General features: G+C 41.0%; 2 protein-coding genes across 2 annotated transcripts; both read left to right on the top strand.

Annotated features, from left to right (window-relative positions):
- The first annotated feature begins 9,633 nt into the window (after positions 1 to 9,633).
- LOC110794183 (uncharacterized) lies at positions 9,634 to 12,156 on the top strand. Its single transcript, XM_021999128.2, has one exon. The coding sequence runs from the start codon at positions 9,634 to 9,636 to the stop codon at positions 12,154 to 12,156; it is 2,523 nt and encodes an 840-aa protein (XP_021854820.2).
- Positions 12,157 to 12,174: 18 nt separating this feature from the next.
- LOC130465625 (uncharacterized) lies at positions 12,175 to 15,045 on the top strand. The gene has a single exon (XM_056834459.1). It carries the CDS (start codon positions 12,175 to 12,177, stop codon positions 15,043 to 15,045), a length of 2,871 nt encoding a protein of 956 aa, XP_056690437.1.
- Positions 15,046 to 16,113: the final 1,068 nt, after the last annotated feature.

Here is a 16,113-nt window from a genome sequence, read left to right as displayed (position 1 = left end):
GAATTATCTATATGACGCACACAAAACACTTATACAAGTGATGCGACATAACTTGTGAATAAGTTGGAACACAAGTTCCCAAAATGTAACAACAAAATCTTAATAACGATAGACAAAACTATGCGTTAACAATAAGACATATATGTGAGTTACCAATACGATATGTAAGAAACTCATATACAAATGATGACAACTGGTGTACATACGAAACAAGTGTGTGATACATGTGGATTTCGAAGATGAAAGTGCAAGTATACCAATTACATTATTTGGCCATCTTGCTGAACAAGTTTTAAGCAAAAATGCAAATGAAATTGCTGCCCTATCTATGCAGGTATACTTGGTTATCATTTCATAGTTATAAATGTAAAAACTATAACTAATAAGTAAAAATAATAAAAAAAATCTCTAGGAACAACGCTCGTTTGTCGAAGACCGCATTACGATTCTCTGTAATCAAGCATTCAACATAGAGATGACCATATACGCACTTGGAGAAGGTACTCAACAACTGCGTTGGAAAGCGAAACGTATTCTGGAAGTTAAATCTTGAACATATAATGTGCAACAACTATATATCCTTCTGTAGTACAATAAATGCACGTATTGTAAAATATGTTTTATATTATGTACAACTAGCACCGTCTATAGGTTGTAAAATATACCCCTTGTACGTCACTTAGCTTTGTGTAAGTACGTTTTCATAAATAATAACTTGTACGTTTACAATAAGATATTTTTCCTTCTTGTAAAAGATATGTTGTTTTATCATATGAACATCTTAAACTTTTATATAACTATTACATTCTATTTTTTGTAAACCCACATACGAAAACCACCGACAATAGTATGCACGCCACGCGAAAAGTTCATGGTACAAAAAGTTAATCATACTGCACCAAAATAAGATAACTATTACAATCTTACGTTACTTTCAGAGTTATCAGATTATATTACATGTCACCTCATGACACCATTATTGAAACACAAATTCTTATTTACATATGTAAAAGTTATCAGATTATATTACATGTCACCTCATGACACCATTATTGAAACACAAATTCTTATTTACATATGTAAAAGTTAACTCAAAATGCTTAAAAGTTAAGCTTATATATGTAAAAGTTATCTATTTTTAAGTAATAAATTTTTTCATTTTAGTAAACTTAATTTTTCAAAATCACTAACAATGTATAAAATTAATCATTTAATCATTTCTATCAACTTTTTTTTTTACTAATATAAAAGTTAATCAAAACTAGGTTAAAGTTATGAAAAAATGGGTAAAAGTTATGTTGGTGTACAATAAATTTATTGTACACTTTGTGCGCGCAAGACCTTTTGTTATTGAAAACACTTATTCTATTTGTAAACACGTGTAAGAAAAAATATTGTAGTAACGATAACTATAAACATTCAAATATTTATAGTTATCGTTACTTTATCTCTTACGCACCCCTATAAATACAAAGATCGAAAATACAACACTCCCACTCACGTACTACTGAAAACAAAATAAACGCAATACCATTAAATTACTACAACATTTCTTCATATAGTATTTCTGTTACAACTGATGGTAGAACCACGCCGAGTAATAGAGGTAAATATCAAACTAATTTGACACGATGTTTTGATGCAGTTAGGATTACCTCGAGCAGAAATTGGAATTCAACTGTTAATTAACCAAGTTAGCTGCCGCTGCACGCGGGGGTCCAAGTCCAACCGTCCAACTAGTAATAGTAAAACAACAATCCAACTAGTAATAGTAAAACAACAATAAGGTGAAGAGTGAAGAGTGAAGAGTGAAGAGCCACATAGCTTATGGATTAACGAGAGTTACGACTTGCGAAGTTGCGAGCCCAGAGGACACAGTGGTCTCTCTTTCTCTTTCCGGCTAGATGCCTTTTACCTTGTCGGCTCTCCTCCTTTTCCCTCCCAGTCTCCTCAAATTCTCACCGCCGTAGTCGTCGCTTCTTCACCTTCGTCCGAGGCTTTCAATTCCGGCGACAGTTCTAGGTCAAGGTCAACTTTTCTCTGGTTCTTTATTTCTATTTCAATTTTAAAATTTTAGATGTTTGTTGCTTTTTTTGAATTGATCCTGGAGATTTTTTTTCGATTCGTATTAATGGATTAAAATCGTGATTGTTGAACTCCTGAGGTCTCTGATTATAGTTTAGGATTGGTAATTCTGTTGATGCATCGTAAGAGGTATAAGGATTTGTGGAAGGAATTTGAGGTTAGACTTAGGTCTAATTTATCAATTTTAGTGGAATTAGGGTTTAGATTGAGAAGAAAGTGTTATCAAATTGTTGTTTGTTTCAAGAAGGTATTAATACTTAGTATGGTATTGGTAGTTGTCTAATTAGCGATGAAGGCTAAGTTTTAAGATATTAATACTCTAAAAAACCTTGTAACCTTAAATTTCTCTTGTATGAGTAATTGAGTGAAAATAACATCGTACAATTTACGTTCTTTTTGCCTAAATTCCTCTATACTTAGTATGGTTGGTGCCTTTTCTGAAATGATTTGCAGTAAGTTATGAAATGAAGTTGTATGGGTAGCCCTACCGGTATGCCGGTAGGACAACCCATAACAGCTGTAACATAGACATATACTCACAAGAAGCACCAAAGGTGCAGTCGGCATCCAGGGTTTACAAACCCAGTCGGCAGTTCTCTGACATCATCTGCCTATCAGAGCCGAAAGGGAGGATCCGGAATCAACGGGTAATAACCCTGGTCCTCCGTACAAATAACCCGTCTATATATACGGACCCCCATCAATGCCAAAGGTACGCAATTCCAATCCAATCATTCTTATGAGCATTTATTACAGAGCTACCAGCATAATCTGACTTAAGCATCGGAGGGGTAATTCTCGGATCACCCCCGAGGCTAGTTAACGGCTTCACTGTGCAGGATCCAGTCAGCAACCTCAGTCGGGAGTCAGTCATCCTTTTCCTGTTCCGAGTCCGCCGCCGGAACAATTGGCGCTAGAAGGAGGGGACCCCCACTTGTAAGCAGAACCCACAGCCAGGCAAAACAAAACAAAAAAAAAAAAGAAAAAAAAAAAAAAGAAATCAATCATAATCATCACCCTTGAAAATGGAGAGTACGCAGTCAGATTCGTACTCCCTCCATTCCTTTTTGTTGTACCCATAAGGAATGTTGGGGGTTTTTTAAGAAAACTGAATCTTGGGTTGTATTGGGATATGAGTAATGATTGGGTGTAAGAATAATGATTGTGTGTAAGAAAAAGAATAAAGTAAAGAGAGAGAAAGTATTAAATTAATTGGGGAAAAAGTAGATATTTATTAAAGTATTGAATTAAATCAACAAACATTTCAGTCACATGGGCTAGGGGACCCAACAGAAATTACATGGACCAATCAGATTACAATGAGTCACGTTTTTTTTGGCTGGAATATTTGCCCAAAAAACAGACTCCCAAATTTCCCTCCAAAATTTCCATGAAATTTTCCCAAAAAATTAAACATTGACTTAGTGTTTCCCTCCAAAATTTTGAGGGGTAGAAAAAGTGATATGCCTTTATAAATACGCTGACTTTCCCCACAAAACACCAAAATTCTGATCCAACTCAAGTTCAATAAATACAAACACACACCAAAATTTATTCCTCAACTCAGCATTAAATAGCTAAAAAACAGGGGACTTAATGGCTTCAGATCAAGAGGAAGACGATTTCCTCGGTTTTTCTGATGATGAAGGCGACGGCATTAACTCCGATTCTGACTCGGAGGAAGGTGATGATGCTGCTGACTTGGTACAAGCTTCTCAAAATACTGCTGCTGAATTTGGGGACATTGGGTTTAATGAAGATGTACCAAACAGCACTGAATATGTACAGCAAGTACCAGAAGTAGAAGGGGAAGGGCAGCAGCAAACTACCAACTTTCAAGAGGTACCATTTATTTTTGATTTGAACTTTCCACCACCATCAGAAAATGCATCACCTCATCATCATCAAACAGCAACACACACAACAGATCATCACAAGCCAAGGACTCCAAGAATAAATAATGAATTGAGGCTAGAAATATTGGTGTTCCTGCTCAATAGAAAGATTCCAGATTCAGAAACTTTGTTGTATGGGGCAATAAGGGATGCAGTCATAGAATATGATTACACCAGAAAAACCATAGGCAAAATATGGGACAAAGCAAAGAAACAGAAGGCAGCAATGAATTCATATATTGTGCAAAGCCAATATCACAGATGTGGAAGGAAAAAGGTTCAAGTCTCCTATGACTCAATTGCAAAAATAGGCATGGGGGACAGAACATGCATCGTAGATCTTGCAAGAATGCTGAATTTGGGACCAACAACAGTATGGAGGCTCATCAAGAGGAAAATTATAAAGCCACACTCAAGTCCCTTGCATCCAGGCATTTCAGAAGCATGCAAAATGGCAAGGATAAGGTGGGCAATCAGACTGATAATGGACTACACTATACCACAGGAACCAACATATTACAGCATGTATGACTTCATTCATATTGATGAGAAGTGGTTTTATTTGACTCAAAAAAACCAGAGAGTTTATCTTGCAAACAATGAACCCTATCCACACAGAAGTGCAAGTTCAAGAACCAAGATACCAAAATTCATGTTCATGGCAGCAGTAGCCAGACCAAGGTGGGGTGAAAATGGGGAATGTGAATTTGATGGTAAAATAGGCATATTTCCATTCACAAATGCAATTGCAGCCAAGAGGACATCAAAAAACAGACTCAAGGGGACCATTGAAACAAAGCCAGTGAAGTCTGTAAATCAAATAGAGACAAGGGCAATGATGATCAACAACCTCCTTCCAGCAATCAAGGCCAAGTGGCCACCACATGAAGGGGAAAAGGTCATCTATATCATTCAAGATAATGCAAAGGCACATATATTGCAAAGTGATCCTGAATGGCAACTACACTACAAACAAGATGGGTTCACTTTTGTGTTGACTCAACAGCCAGCAAACAGTCCAGATTGCAACATCTTGGACTTGGGATTTTTCAGGTCAATACAATCACTTATGCACAAGAAAATGCCTAAAACTGTGGAGGACTTAAGTGGAGCAGTGTATGATTCTTTTAATGAGTTGCATCCTAAGACATTGTCTAATGTGTGGATGACATTACAGTTTGTTTCTAATGAGATTCTAAAACACAAAGGCAACAATGATTACCAACTTCCACACAACAAGAAGAAGATTTTAGAAGATGAAGGCAGACTGCCAGAGCAAGTCAAGGCACCTATATGGGCAGTTAATGAATGCATGCAACTCTATGATGAATGGAAAGCAAACCAGTGAAGCAAAGTGAAAACAATTAGATAACTTTTTGTGTTTTGGGGACATGTTTTTAAATTGACAAGTAAAACCAATGTGTCACTTTTGTAAGCTTAAATGCAAGCATAACATGTAGGCAAAACATTTTGTAAGCATATCTTTTGGAAGCATCAATGAATGAATCTCATGTTTAAGTGTAGTAAAGTTTGTTTTCTTCATTCTTATTCACATCAATATAGAGTAATCAAGGCAAGGCAATAAAAAAGGCAGCATTGGCAGAAAAAGTACAAGGCACAAGAGGTAAGGCAGCATTGGCAACACTATAAACAAGGCAGCATTGGGTTCTTAAGAACAAGGCAGCATTTGCAATATCACAACTCTAAACACATCGGCTTCAAAATGGAAATAAATAATAATATCACATCATTTTCAGATGGAAATTATTCCCATTTTGAAACCGATGCGTCAAAAGATGTAATTTTGACAAAAACAATCAATTCATCATTGATAACACATGGAATATGCCTCACATAAACAAAGATTCATAAATATCTCAGAATGTCCCCAAAAATCATTGAATCAAACCCTTTCCAATTAAACTTAGCTCCTGAAAAACATCATGGATGCTAATGGTGCATGAGTTTGATTGAAAAACAAAGGGTTTGACACTCATAAAATGAAGACTCATCACAGATCACAAGGCATAAGTACAAAAACTTTATCACATCACATCTCTAAGCACATCGGCATCCAAATGGAAAGAATGCATATCACATCATTTTCAGATGGAAATTCTTCCCCATTGGATGCCGATGTGCCAAAAGATGTAATGGACAAGGAAACAAGAACAAAGCAGCAAAAACAAGGAAGCAATGAACAAGGCAACATCATTGACTCTCAGTTAAGTTGTTTTACATCATTGACAGATTTGTTTCTAAATGATTTACAACCTCACCACCAATTCACCAAAGGGGATACTAGATCAATCAATGATGTGACATGATCTGTATTCCCTTTGGTGATTGGTGGTGAGGGACATGTTTAGAATCAAATATCTCAGGTTATCAACACATACATCACAGATCAGAAACACTAACTTCATTGAATATCGGAAACACATTATACATGTTTTGCAATACATGAATTGCCTCTCCTGTCTAACCTGACATAAGATCTCAGAATGTCCCCAAGCATCATTGACACAAACCCTATCCCCTAACACTTAGCTCCGGAAGAGCATCAATGATGCTAATGGTGCACAAGTGTTATTGGAACATTGGGTTTGAGTCTCAGCAAATGAAAGACTCATCACAGATCAAGCATAACAATATCAATCAACAATGCATCAGATCACCATGAACTGATCAAAACATAGGGTTTGAACCTCATCAAATGAAAGACTCATCACAGACCTCCACTGATTCATGGGACATGAAGCATTAAACAGATCATTAACATGTAGGGTTTCATTTCTCAGACATATTGACACACATCATTGATCAAGTAGTTTCAATACTATCATATCTTTAACATTCTTCTGCCGAACGAAATGATTGATATTCACATTCCATTGTGTGAAATGACATTCACTCCGTTTGACAAAAGAAGTTAAAGGACAATTATCAAAACAAAGATCTCAGAATATCAACAATCACATCATTGAAGATCACAAACCTCCTAATATTGATCTCAGAATGTCCCCAAGCATCATTAAAACAACTCCAAACCACAAACACTTAGCGCCCGAGAAATATCATTACTGATACTAATGGCAGCACGAGCATTTGTGGTTAGTTGGACTTGTTCCTCAGCAAAAAAAAGACTCATCATCGATCACAACAAATAAAGGGACATTATTGTATCCTAAAGGGACATGCTTGGACATTAAGCATTCAACACCAGGCCACACTGAGAGGACTGAAATAACCCAAACCCTATCCCCAAATTATGATCATTTCATGCCCTTACTAATCCAAAACATAGTTATACTGATCAAATCTCATACTCACCAAAGCATCATATTTATCATACACAAAACATACCATAAAACAGGGGACATTAAGCCATCAAATCATGTTCATCACACAGACAACATTCCACAAAATTTCATAACCATATGGAAACACCATCATCCAATCATCATTATCAATATCAATTTCATAACATCATTATCTAACATCAACATCCATACAACTAATCACAACATCATCATCCAAACAACAACACCCCTGGCCAACAACAGATCACAGTTGTTGGCATCCACCTTATGACTCCACAGCTAGCCAGCATTCAATAAAATGAAAAAAGGGAGAAAGGAGACAGACTTATCTAAGCATCATCAGACGCTGAAGCCGATTTTTTTCCCTTCCCTCCTTTCTTTGAGGAGGGATAACCAGATGAAAGTTGTCCTGGAGACCCAATAGCATCACCATTCTCATTTTCACACTCTCCAACATACACCAGATCAAATGAATCAGACCCACTTGGTTCCTTGCAATCAACAGGGGACAAACAACATGATTAGTGCCCTCATAAAATAACAGGGGACCATGAATTAAAATCAGATTTAATCAAACAACTCAAAATAAAGTTCCAAATAATTTCAGATCACCATGGTTACCACATGCAATGAGATAAATGAGAGCAAATCACACAATAATTCCATTAAAATCCAACTAATTATCCGAATACATCCAGATCCCATTTTTACCCAAAAAATGTGAAATAATATCCCAAAAACATCCAGATCCCATTTTTAACCACATGCAATGGGAAATCAGATCAACAAAACACAGGAATATTCCGATTTTCTTCAAATAATTTCCAAATACCTCCAAATAAAATAAGAACTCAATTTTAACAACATGCAATGAAAAAACAGAGCACAAAATACCCATAGAACTCAATTTTAACAACATGCAATGAGAAAACAGAGCAAAGAATAACATAAAAAGCCCGAATGAATCCAACAGATCTCCAAAAAATTCCCAATCATTTCGAAATAATACCAGATCTGCATTTTTAACACATGCAATGGGAAATCAGACCAACTTATCCAAAAAATAATCCGAGTTTAATGAACAATACTCCAAATAAATCCAACATTTATCAAATCCCACTTTTTTAGACATGCAAACAATCATCAAACCATTTTATTAAAACCGACATCAATAACCCTTAAAAAATCGCAAAAAATCAAAAGTAATACCTCATCGGAATCTCCTTCACCGAAAAAACGCAGATCTGAGGGAGTGAGTTTCCGATCGTCATATTTTGACTCAACCTCCTCTCCTGGCTCCACTTCCCTCTTCCGAAACCATTCTTCCAAATAGTTTCGAGTACTCGTATTTTCTTTTTGGGCCAAATACAGATTGTTTTTATATTCGGCGGAGTAGGAATGCTCGTTATTGGGACAGTTGCACTTGGATCCCCAATCACAGTTGGAATCGGGGATTCTTTGACCAGTAGTTCCCACCCCAGAATCACCTCGAGTTCTAGAAAAAGAAGAACCCATAACGTACCAGAAAAACAAAGATCAGCGACGATTAGGGACCAAAAAGGGGACAAAAATAGAGGGGATCTGATCGGAAAATCAATCCGAGTAATTTGTATGAAAGTTTTTCGGCAAAAACGTTTCAGATTTGTGAGATTTGGAGAGGAAAACCTAGATCAGAGGCGGAAAACCTAGGGTTTTCTCAAGAACAGGGGAGGGATTTTAAGAGAGAGAGAGAGTGAAATAAGAGAGAGAGAGAGATCCGAAGAGGTGAGAGAGAGAAATCAGAATGAGAGAGAGAGAAATCAGAATGAGAGAGTGAAATCAGAGGGATGAAAGGGATGGGTAATAAAGGGAGGGGGGGTAGGGTTAGGTTAAATAATTAAATAAGGTGGGTGGGGTAAAAGTGGGTGGGAAAGGGTAGAATCTTAGGGTATTTTTTGTAAATATTGGGGAATCTTAGGGTAAATTGGTAAAAAAACTATGGCCAAAAATAGTAAAGATTCAGTAGGGGAACAACAAAAAGAAACGCCAAAAAAGGAAATGGGTACAACAAAAAGGAATGGAGGGAGTATAAGAGAAGCAAAAAGCAGGCCTCGAAAGCAACCCCACAGAGTACGCAGACGACAAAAACAACAACCCCATTGAAACCCACGCTATTCTCGGCAGAACCAATAATAACACCCGTCAATGACCAACCCACCCCCCAGCTAGGGAGCCAGTCGGTCGTCAGCAAAACTACGACTGCAGCAACACCCTTGCATGTTCTGGGATACTCAGTCGAGGACGACGACTCGGAAGAAGAGCCCAAAAGCCCAGCCCAGGACGATACGCAAATGCCGTCTGAACTCGTCGGTCAGTTCTCGGAGGAACAGTTGGCTACAGCAAGAGCGGTGATGGCCGCGTTGTCGGCCTTGAAGCCAGCAAGAAAGGCAAACACAGAACCTGTACCCAGGACAGTCATACACCAGACTGCAGAAACACCAGTCGGCGAAAAACGGAAGAGATTGCCGATAAGAAACCTATTCGGAGAACAGATCCTAGTGCAACAAGAACAACACCCAAATACAAACCAGGCGATTGCTCTGCGCAGTCGGCCGGAACCCATGGTCATCGAAGAGACAAGAGAAGCACCCCAGAGATACGCGTCGCGCCGTTACACCATCCAACCTGCAAACTCCCCCCTGTGCGCGGACATTCTGGAGGAACCAATGGAGAAATTGAAGTTCCCACTCTGCAAGTACGACGGATCCACAGATCCGGAGGTCCACTGCAACACATTTGAGCAACATATGATGTTGTATACAGATTCCGACGCCATGTGGTGCAAGATATTTCCCTCAACACTGCTGGGAGTGGCATCCGGCTGGTATAAGGGACTACCAAAGGGGTCGGTATATAATTACCGACAGTTAGAAACAGAGTTCATGCTATGGTTCATCAGCCGGCAGCAGAGAAAGAAAACGTCGGGAGAGCTGATGGCAGTCACCCAGAGAAGCGGAGAATCCTTAAGAGATTACCTCACCAGATTCAACAACGAGTCCACCAGCATACCAAACTTGCAGCAAGAGATAGCTGTGGTGGCCCTGATGAGAGGAATGAACCACTGCGAGTTCAAAAAATACTTGGGAAGAAAATCCTTCACCGATTTGGGAAGCGCACTGATAAAGGCCCACGAATACATCAAAAGCGACGAGCTGATGACAATCCCAAATCACTATCAGTCGGCACAGACCAGAAATGCCGCACCAAGGCCGATTCAGCCGGCGCAGCAGAATCAGAACAGGGGGTTCAGAAAGGACGAACAGAGGAAAGACCCAAGAGGGAGGGATTACCAGAAACAATCAACCAGCATATACCCCACATTCCACGAATACACTCCATTGAACGCCCCAAGAGCCGCGATTTACAATGTCAACAAGAACGAAAACTGGAAGAGGCCTCCACCAATGAGCGACAAACCCCGACCACAGTCGAAGTACTGCGCATTCCATGATGATTGTGGACACTATACGGAAAACTGCAGAGATTTGAAGGATAACATCGAGGATATGATCAGGAGAGGCTATCTGACACAATATAAAGCCCGACAGAACAACAACAACCAACAGAATAGCAATTGGCAAAGCAATAACACAAACAACAGATTACCATCCACCCAAACACCGCTCCGAATAGAGCAGAAAGCACCAGAAACCAGTCGGAATGGGGAGGCTAGAAACAGTGGCCAGAAGGGGCCGACAGTATGGGTCATATCTGGAGGACCGTGCCATGGAGGAACAATCAGTGGAGCCGGCAGAAGTCTGGGCGAACACCGCCACCTGGTAAACTACCACAACACCATAAAATGGCCGGCAACCCAAGTCATGCCAAATATTTCATTCACCCCAGACGACTGTCGCGGAATTATATACCCTCACGACGATCCACTGGTTTTGGGCCTCGAAATAGCAAACTTCCCAGTGAAACGAATACTGGTGGATGGAGGGAGTTCAGCGAACATTATCTTTTGGGAAGCCTTCGTTCAGCTGAAAATAGACGAGACAGAACTCACACGAGTCAACTATCCTGTGATAGGATTCTCCGGAGCCACAGTCTTCCCGGAAGGTAGCATCAGGCTACCAGTGCAGATTGGAGAAGGTAGAGCCGCAAGGGACCTAATGGTAGACTTCTTAGTAATCAAAGTGCCTGCTGCATACAACGTAATAGTGGGCCGGCCATTCATCCACGATGCACAAGCAGTGGTATCAACATACCATCTAACTATGATATACATGTCTAACTTTGAGAAGGCTGAAAGAATCCGAGGCAGTCAAGATTCAGCAAGATCATGCTACTTGACGGCATTAAAAACACCAGGCCGACTGACCCCATCTAGGAATATAGCGAGAGAGGCAGCAATGAAAAGACCGGCAAAGGGTCAAGCCCCAAGATTGGGGGGCGAGTCATCTCTTTTGCCCAAGAAGGAGAAAAGGCAGAAAAGGGAGTCACCCACAATCGAAAGCATCGAAAAGGGGACTTCTCTACCTAGGGTAGAGGCCGGAGGAAGGTCAGAAGAAGTCGAGCTGGTAGAAGGAGAAACTGGCAGAACAGTAAAATTAGGAACCGACATTGACCCCCAGTTGCGGGTAAACATGATCGGTCTGTTGAGAGAACATGCGGATGTGTTCGCATTTTCCGCAGACGAAATGCCCGGTATAAGCTCGGAGGTAATCGAGCACCGACTGAATGTCGACAGAGCAGTCAGGCCGGTAAAGCAAAAGAAAAGAAACTTCTCAACAGAAAAAAATCAAGCAATACAGGAAGAGGTAGAAAAGTTGTTGGCAGCAGGATTTATTGAACCATGCGACTACCCATAGTGGTTGGCCAACGTCGTAATGGTTAAGAAGTCAAACGGCTCGTGGAGAATGTGCGTAGATTTCACAAACCTTAATAGAGCATGCCCAAAAGACTGCTACCCACTGCCAAGAATCGACAGGCTAGTCGAATCCACATCTGGCCACGCGCTGCTCAGTTTCCTTGACGCATTCTCCGGGTACCACCAAGTCAGCCTCGCAAAGGCCGACAGGAAAAAAGCAGCATTCATCACTGAGGGGGGAGTATTCTGTTACAAGGCTATGCCGTTTGGGTTAAAGAACGCTGGGGCAACGTACCAAAAACTGGTCGACAGAGTGTTCGCAAACCAAAAAGGCCGCAACATTGAAGTATACGTCGACGACTCCATAGTGAAAAGCAAATTGGAGACCGATCATTTAGATGACCTCAGGGAAACGTTTGAAACTCTGCGCCGTTACCAAATGAAACTAAACCCCAAGAAATGTGTGTTCGGAGTGAAATCGGGGAAATTCTTGGGTTTCCTTGTCAGCGAGAGAGGCATAGACGCAAACCCAGATAAGGTAGAAGCGATACTCAGTCTGCCTCAACCAAAAAGCATCAAAGATGTACAAAGGCTGACAGGAAGAATGGCGGCTCTGACAAGATTTGTTAGCAAATCAGCCGACAGGTCGATTCCATTTTTTAACACTCTTAAGCAGAATGGAAAACTCCGGTGGGGGGAAACCGAGGAAAGGGCCTTCGAGAAGGTAAAAGAACATCTTCGTGCTTTACCGACGATAGCCAGGCCGGAAGAGGGCGACAAGCTACAATTATATGTGTCCGCTTCAGCCCAAACCGTTGCTGCCGTACTAATCAGTGAAAAAGACAAAGTCCAGCAGCCGATATACTTTGTCAGCCACATTTTGAATCCGGCAGAAGCAAGATACTCGCTGATAGAGAAAGTGGCCTATGCAGTCCTGATAGCCGCCAAAAAGCTCAGACCATATTTTGACGCACATACCATACAAATTCTGACGAACTTTCCACTAGAGAAGGCTTTGCAAAAAATGGATACAGCCGGCAGACTGTTGCGATGGGCAATAGAGCTGTCGGAGTACGATCTTGAGTTTCACCCGCGCAATGCAATAAAAGCACAAGCTTTGGCTGACTTCGTAGTTGAAGCATCCTATCAAGAAGAGGAAACCAAAGCAGAATCCTGGAAAGTATCAGTAGACGGTTCAGCCGCTCAGTCGGGAGCGGGAGCCGGCGTTGTCATGATCTCTCCGACAGGAGATAAGTTCGAATACGCAATCAGATTCACTTTCGCAGCTTCGAACAACGAAGCAGAATATGAAGCAGCCATTGCAGGGGTACAGCTATGCTTGTTGGCAGATGCCAAGAGGATAGTAATGACAACGGATTCTCAGTTGGTGGCAAATCAGTTTTCGGGAGAGTATGAAACAAAAGAGCCGTCAATGCGGCGGTATCAAGAAAAACTGAAGACGCTGACAGCGAAGTTAGAAGCTTTTGACATCGAATTGGTCCCCAGAGCGTTGAACACTGCCGCAGACAGCCTAGCAAAACTGGCCAGTTCGAAAACAATCGAGCTCAGTCGATCAGTAATGATAGAAATCATGCACAGAAGGAGTACGGAGGAAAAAGGAAAGGAAATAATGGCCATCACGGCAAACAAAGAGTGGTACGATGATATCTGGGCGTACAAGACGACTGGAGTTCTCCCGGCCGATATCAGGGAGGCAAAGAAAATCAAAAAATACATCTGCTGGTACGTCATATATCAGGGGCAAATCTATAAAAGAGCCTTCAGCCTCCCCCTGCTGCGGTGTTTGACGGCATACGAATCCGCAAGGTTAATCGAAGAAATGCATGAAGGAATATGCGGAAACCATGTAGGAGGAAAAACACTTGCTTTGATCTGCCAAAGACAAGGTTACTACTGGCCAACCATGCTGGAGGACGCACAGAGCTACGTCAAGAAATGCGAAAAATGCCAGCTATTTGCCCCAGTAATACGTATGCCAGCAAACGACTTGATGCCCATTTTGAATCCAATCCCATTCGCCCAGTGGGGAATGGATATCGTGGGACCCTTCACAACAGCCTCAGGAGGCAGGAAGTTCTTGATTGTTGCCGTCGATTACTTCACAAAATGGATTGAGGCCGAGCCGGTAGCAAAAATAACAGCCAACCAGGTACGGAAGTTCATCTGGAAAAACATCATAACAAGATTTGGAATACCGACAGCAATAGTATTCGACCACGGATGCCAGTTCGACTGCGAACCTATACGAGCATTCTTGGCAGACTACCGGATCAAATTCGCATATGCCTCAGTCTGCCACCCGCAGAGCAACGGGCAAGCCGAGGCTGCAAACAAACAAATACTCGTAGCTCTTAAGAAAAAGTTGGATGAGTTCAAGGGCAAGTGGGCAGACACAGTCCCAGAGGTTCTATGGGGTAACAGAACGACGGTTAAAGAAGCAACAGGAGAGAGTCCTTTCAAACTGTGTTTCGGATCAGAAGCAGTCATACCGGCTGAAGTAGCACTACCCACCTTTCGCATCCAGCATTATGAAGAACAGGGAAACGACAGCTTACTCAGACACCAGCTTGATTTCCTACCAGAGGTCAGACTGCAGGCGGAAATTAGGTCGGCCGCATACAAAAACAGAATGAGCAGGGCCTACAACAAGCGAGTAAAACATAGGAAGCTGGAGGTAGGCGACCTTGTACTCCGCCGGACGGCAGCAACCGGAAAAGCTCAAAAACAAGGAAAACTGACTGCAAATTGGGAAGGGCCCTACCAGATATGGGAAGAAGTGGTAGCTGGATCATACAGACTAATGGAGATGAATGGAACACCGCTGAAGAACTCATGGAACGCAGATACTTTAAGAAAATTCCATGTGTGAAGTTGTATGAAAACATGATGTAGTAGGGCCGACAGTGCCATATTTTGAAATCTAATATATGAGCTACAACTATATTCCAGGGAAACTATACGGCATAAACAAAACGAAGTAAAAGGTTGAGCACATTGGCTCAGTCAGCAATGTTGCAAGATACGACAAAACGAAATAAAAGGTTGAGCACATTGGCTCAGTCAGCAATGTTGCAAGATACGACAAAACGAAATAAAAGGTTGAGCACATTGGCTCAGTCAGCAATGTTGCAAGATACGACAAAGCGAAATAAAAGGTTGAGCACATTGGCTCAGTCAGCAATGTTGCAAGATACGACAAAACGAAATAAAAGGTTGAGCACATTGGCTCAGTCAGCAATGTTGCAAGATACGACAAAACGACATAAAAGGTTGAGCACATTGGCTCAGTCAGCAATGTTGCAAGATACGACAAAACGACATAAAAGGTTGAGCACATTGGCTCAGTCAGCAATGTTGCAAGATACAACAAAACGAAATAAAAGGTTGAGCACATTGGCTCAGTCAGCAATGTTGCAAGATACGACAAAACGAAATAAAAGGTTGAGCACATTGGCTCAGTCAGCAATGTTGCAAGATACGACAAAACGACATAAAAGGTTGAGCACATTGGCTCAGTCAGCAATGTTGCAAGATACGACAAAACGACATAAAAGGTTGAGCACATTGGCTCAGTCAGCAATGTTGCAAGATACAACAAAACGAAATCAAAGGTTGAGCACATTGGCTCAGTCAGCAAAGATTACCATACGGTAAAAGTTAAAATCTAAATTTGAGCACATTGGCTCAGTCAGCAATGATGCAAGATACGGTAAAAATTAAAATCTAAGGGTGAGCACATTGGCTCAGTCAGCAACGAGGCAAAATACGACATAAGCATATGCAAGGGTTGAACACATTGGCCCAGTCGACAAGAGGCAAGATGCAATATATAATAAAATCAAAGGCAAAACGACGCCATTACGTGACAAATTGAATAAAAACAAACGGATAATCCATCAAGTACATCACATAGGTTTTAAACAAATACAGGGACGAC

This window comes from Spinacia oleracea, chromosome 1 (assembly GCF_020520425.1).
Source record: "Spinacia oleracea cultivar Varoflay chromosome 1, BTI_SOV_V1, whole genome shotgun sequence".
Taxonomy (NCBI): Eukaryota; Viridiplantae; Streptophyta; class Magnoliopsida; order Caryophyllales; family Amaranthaceae; genus Spinacia; species Spinacia oleracea.
This window is presented reverse-complemented; position numbering and strand designations above follow the sequence as displayed.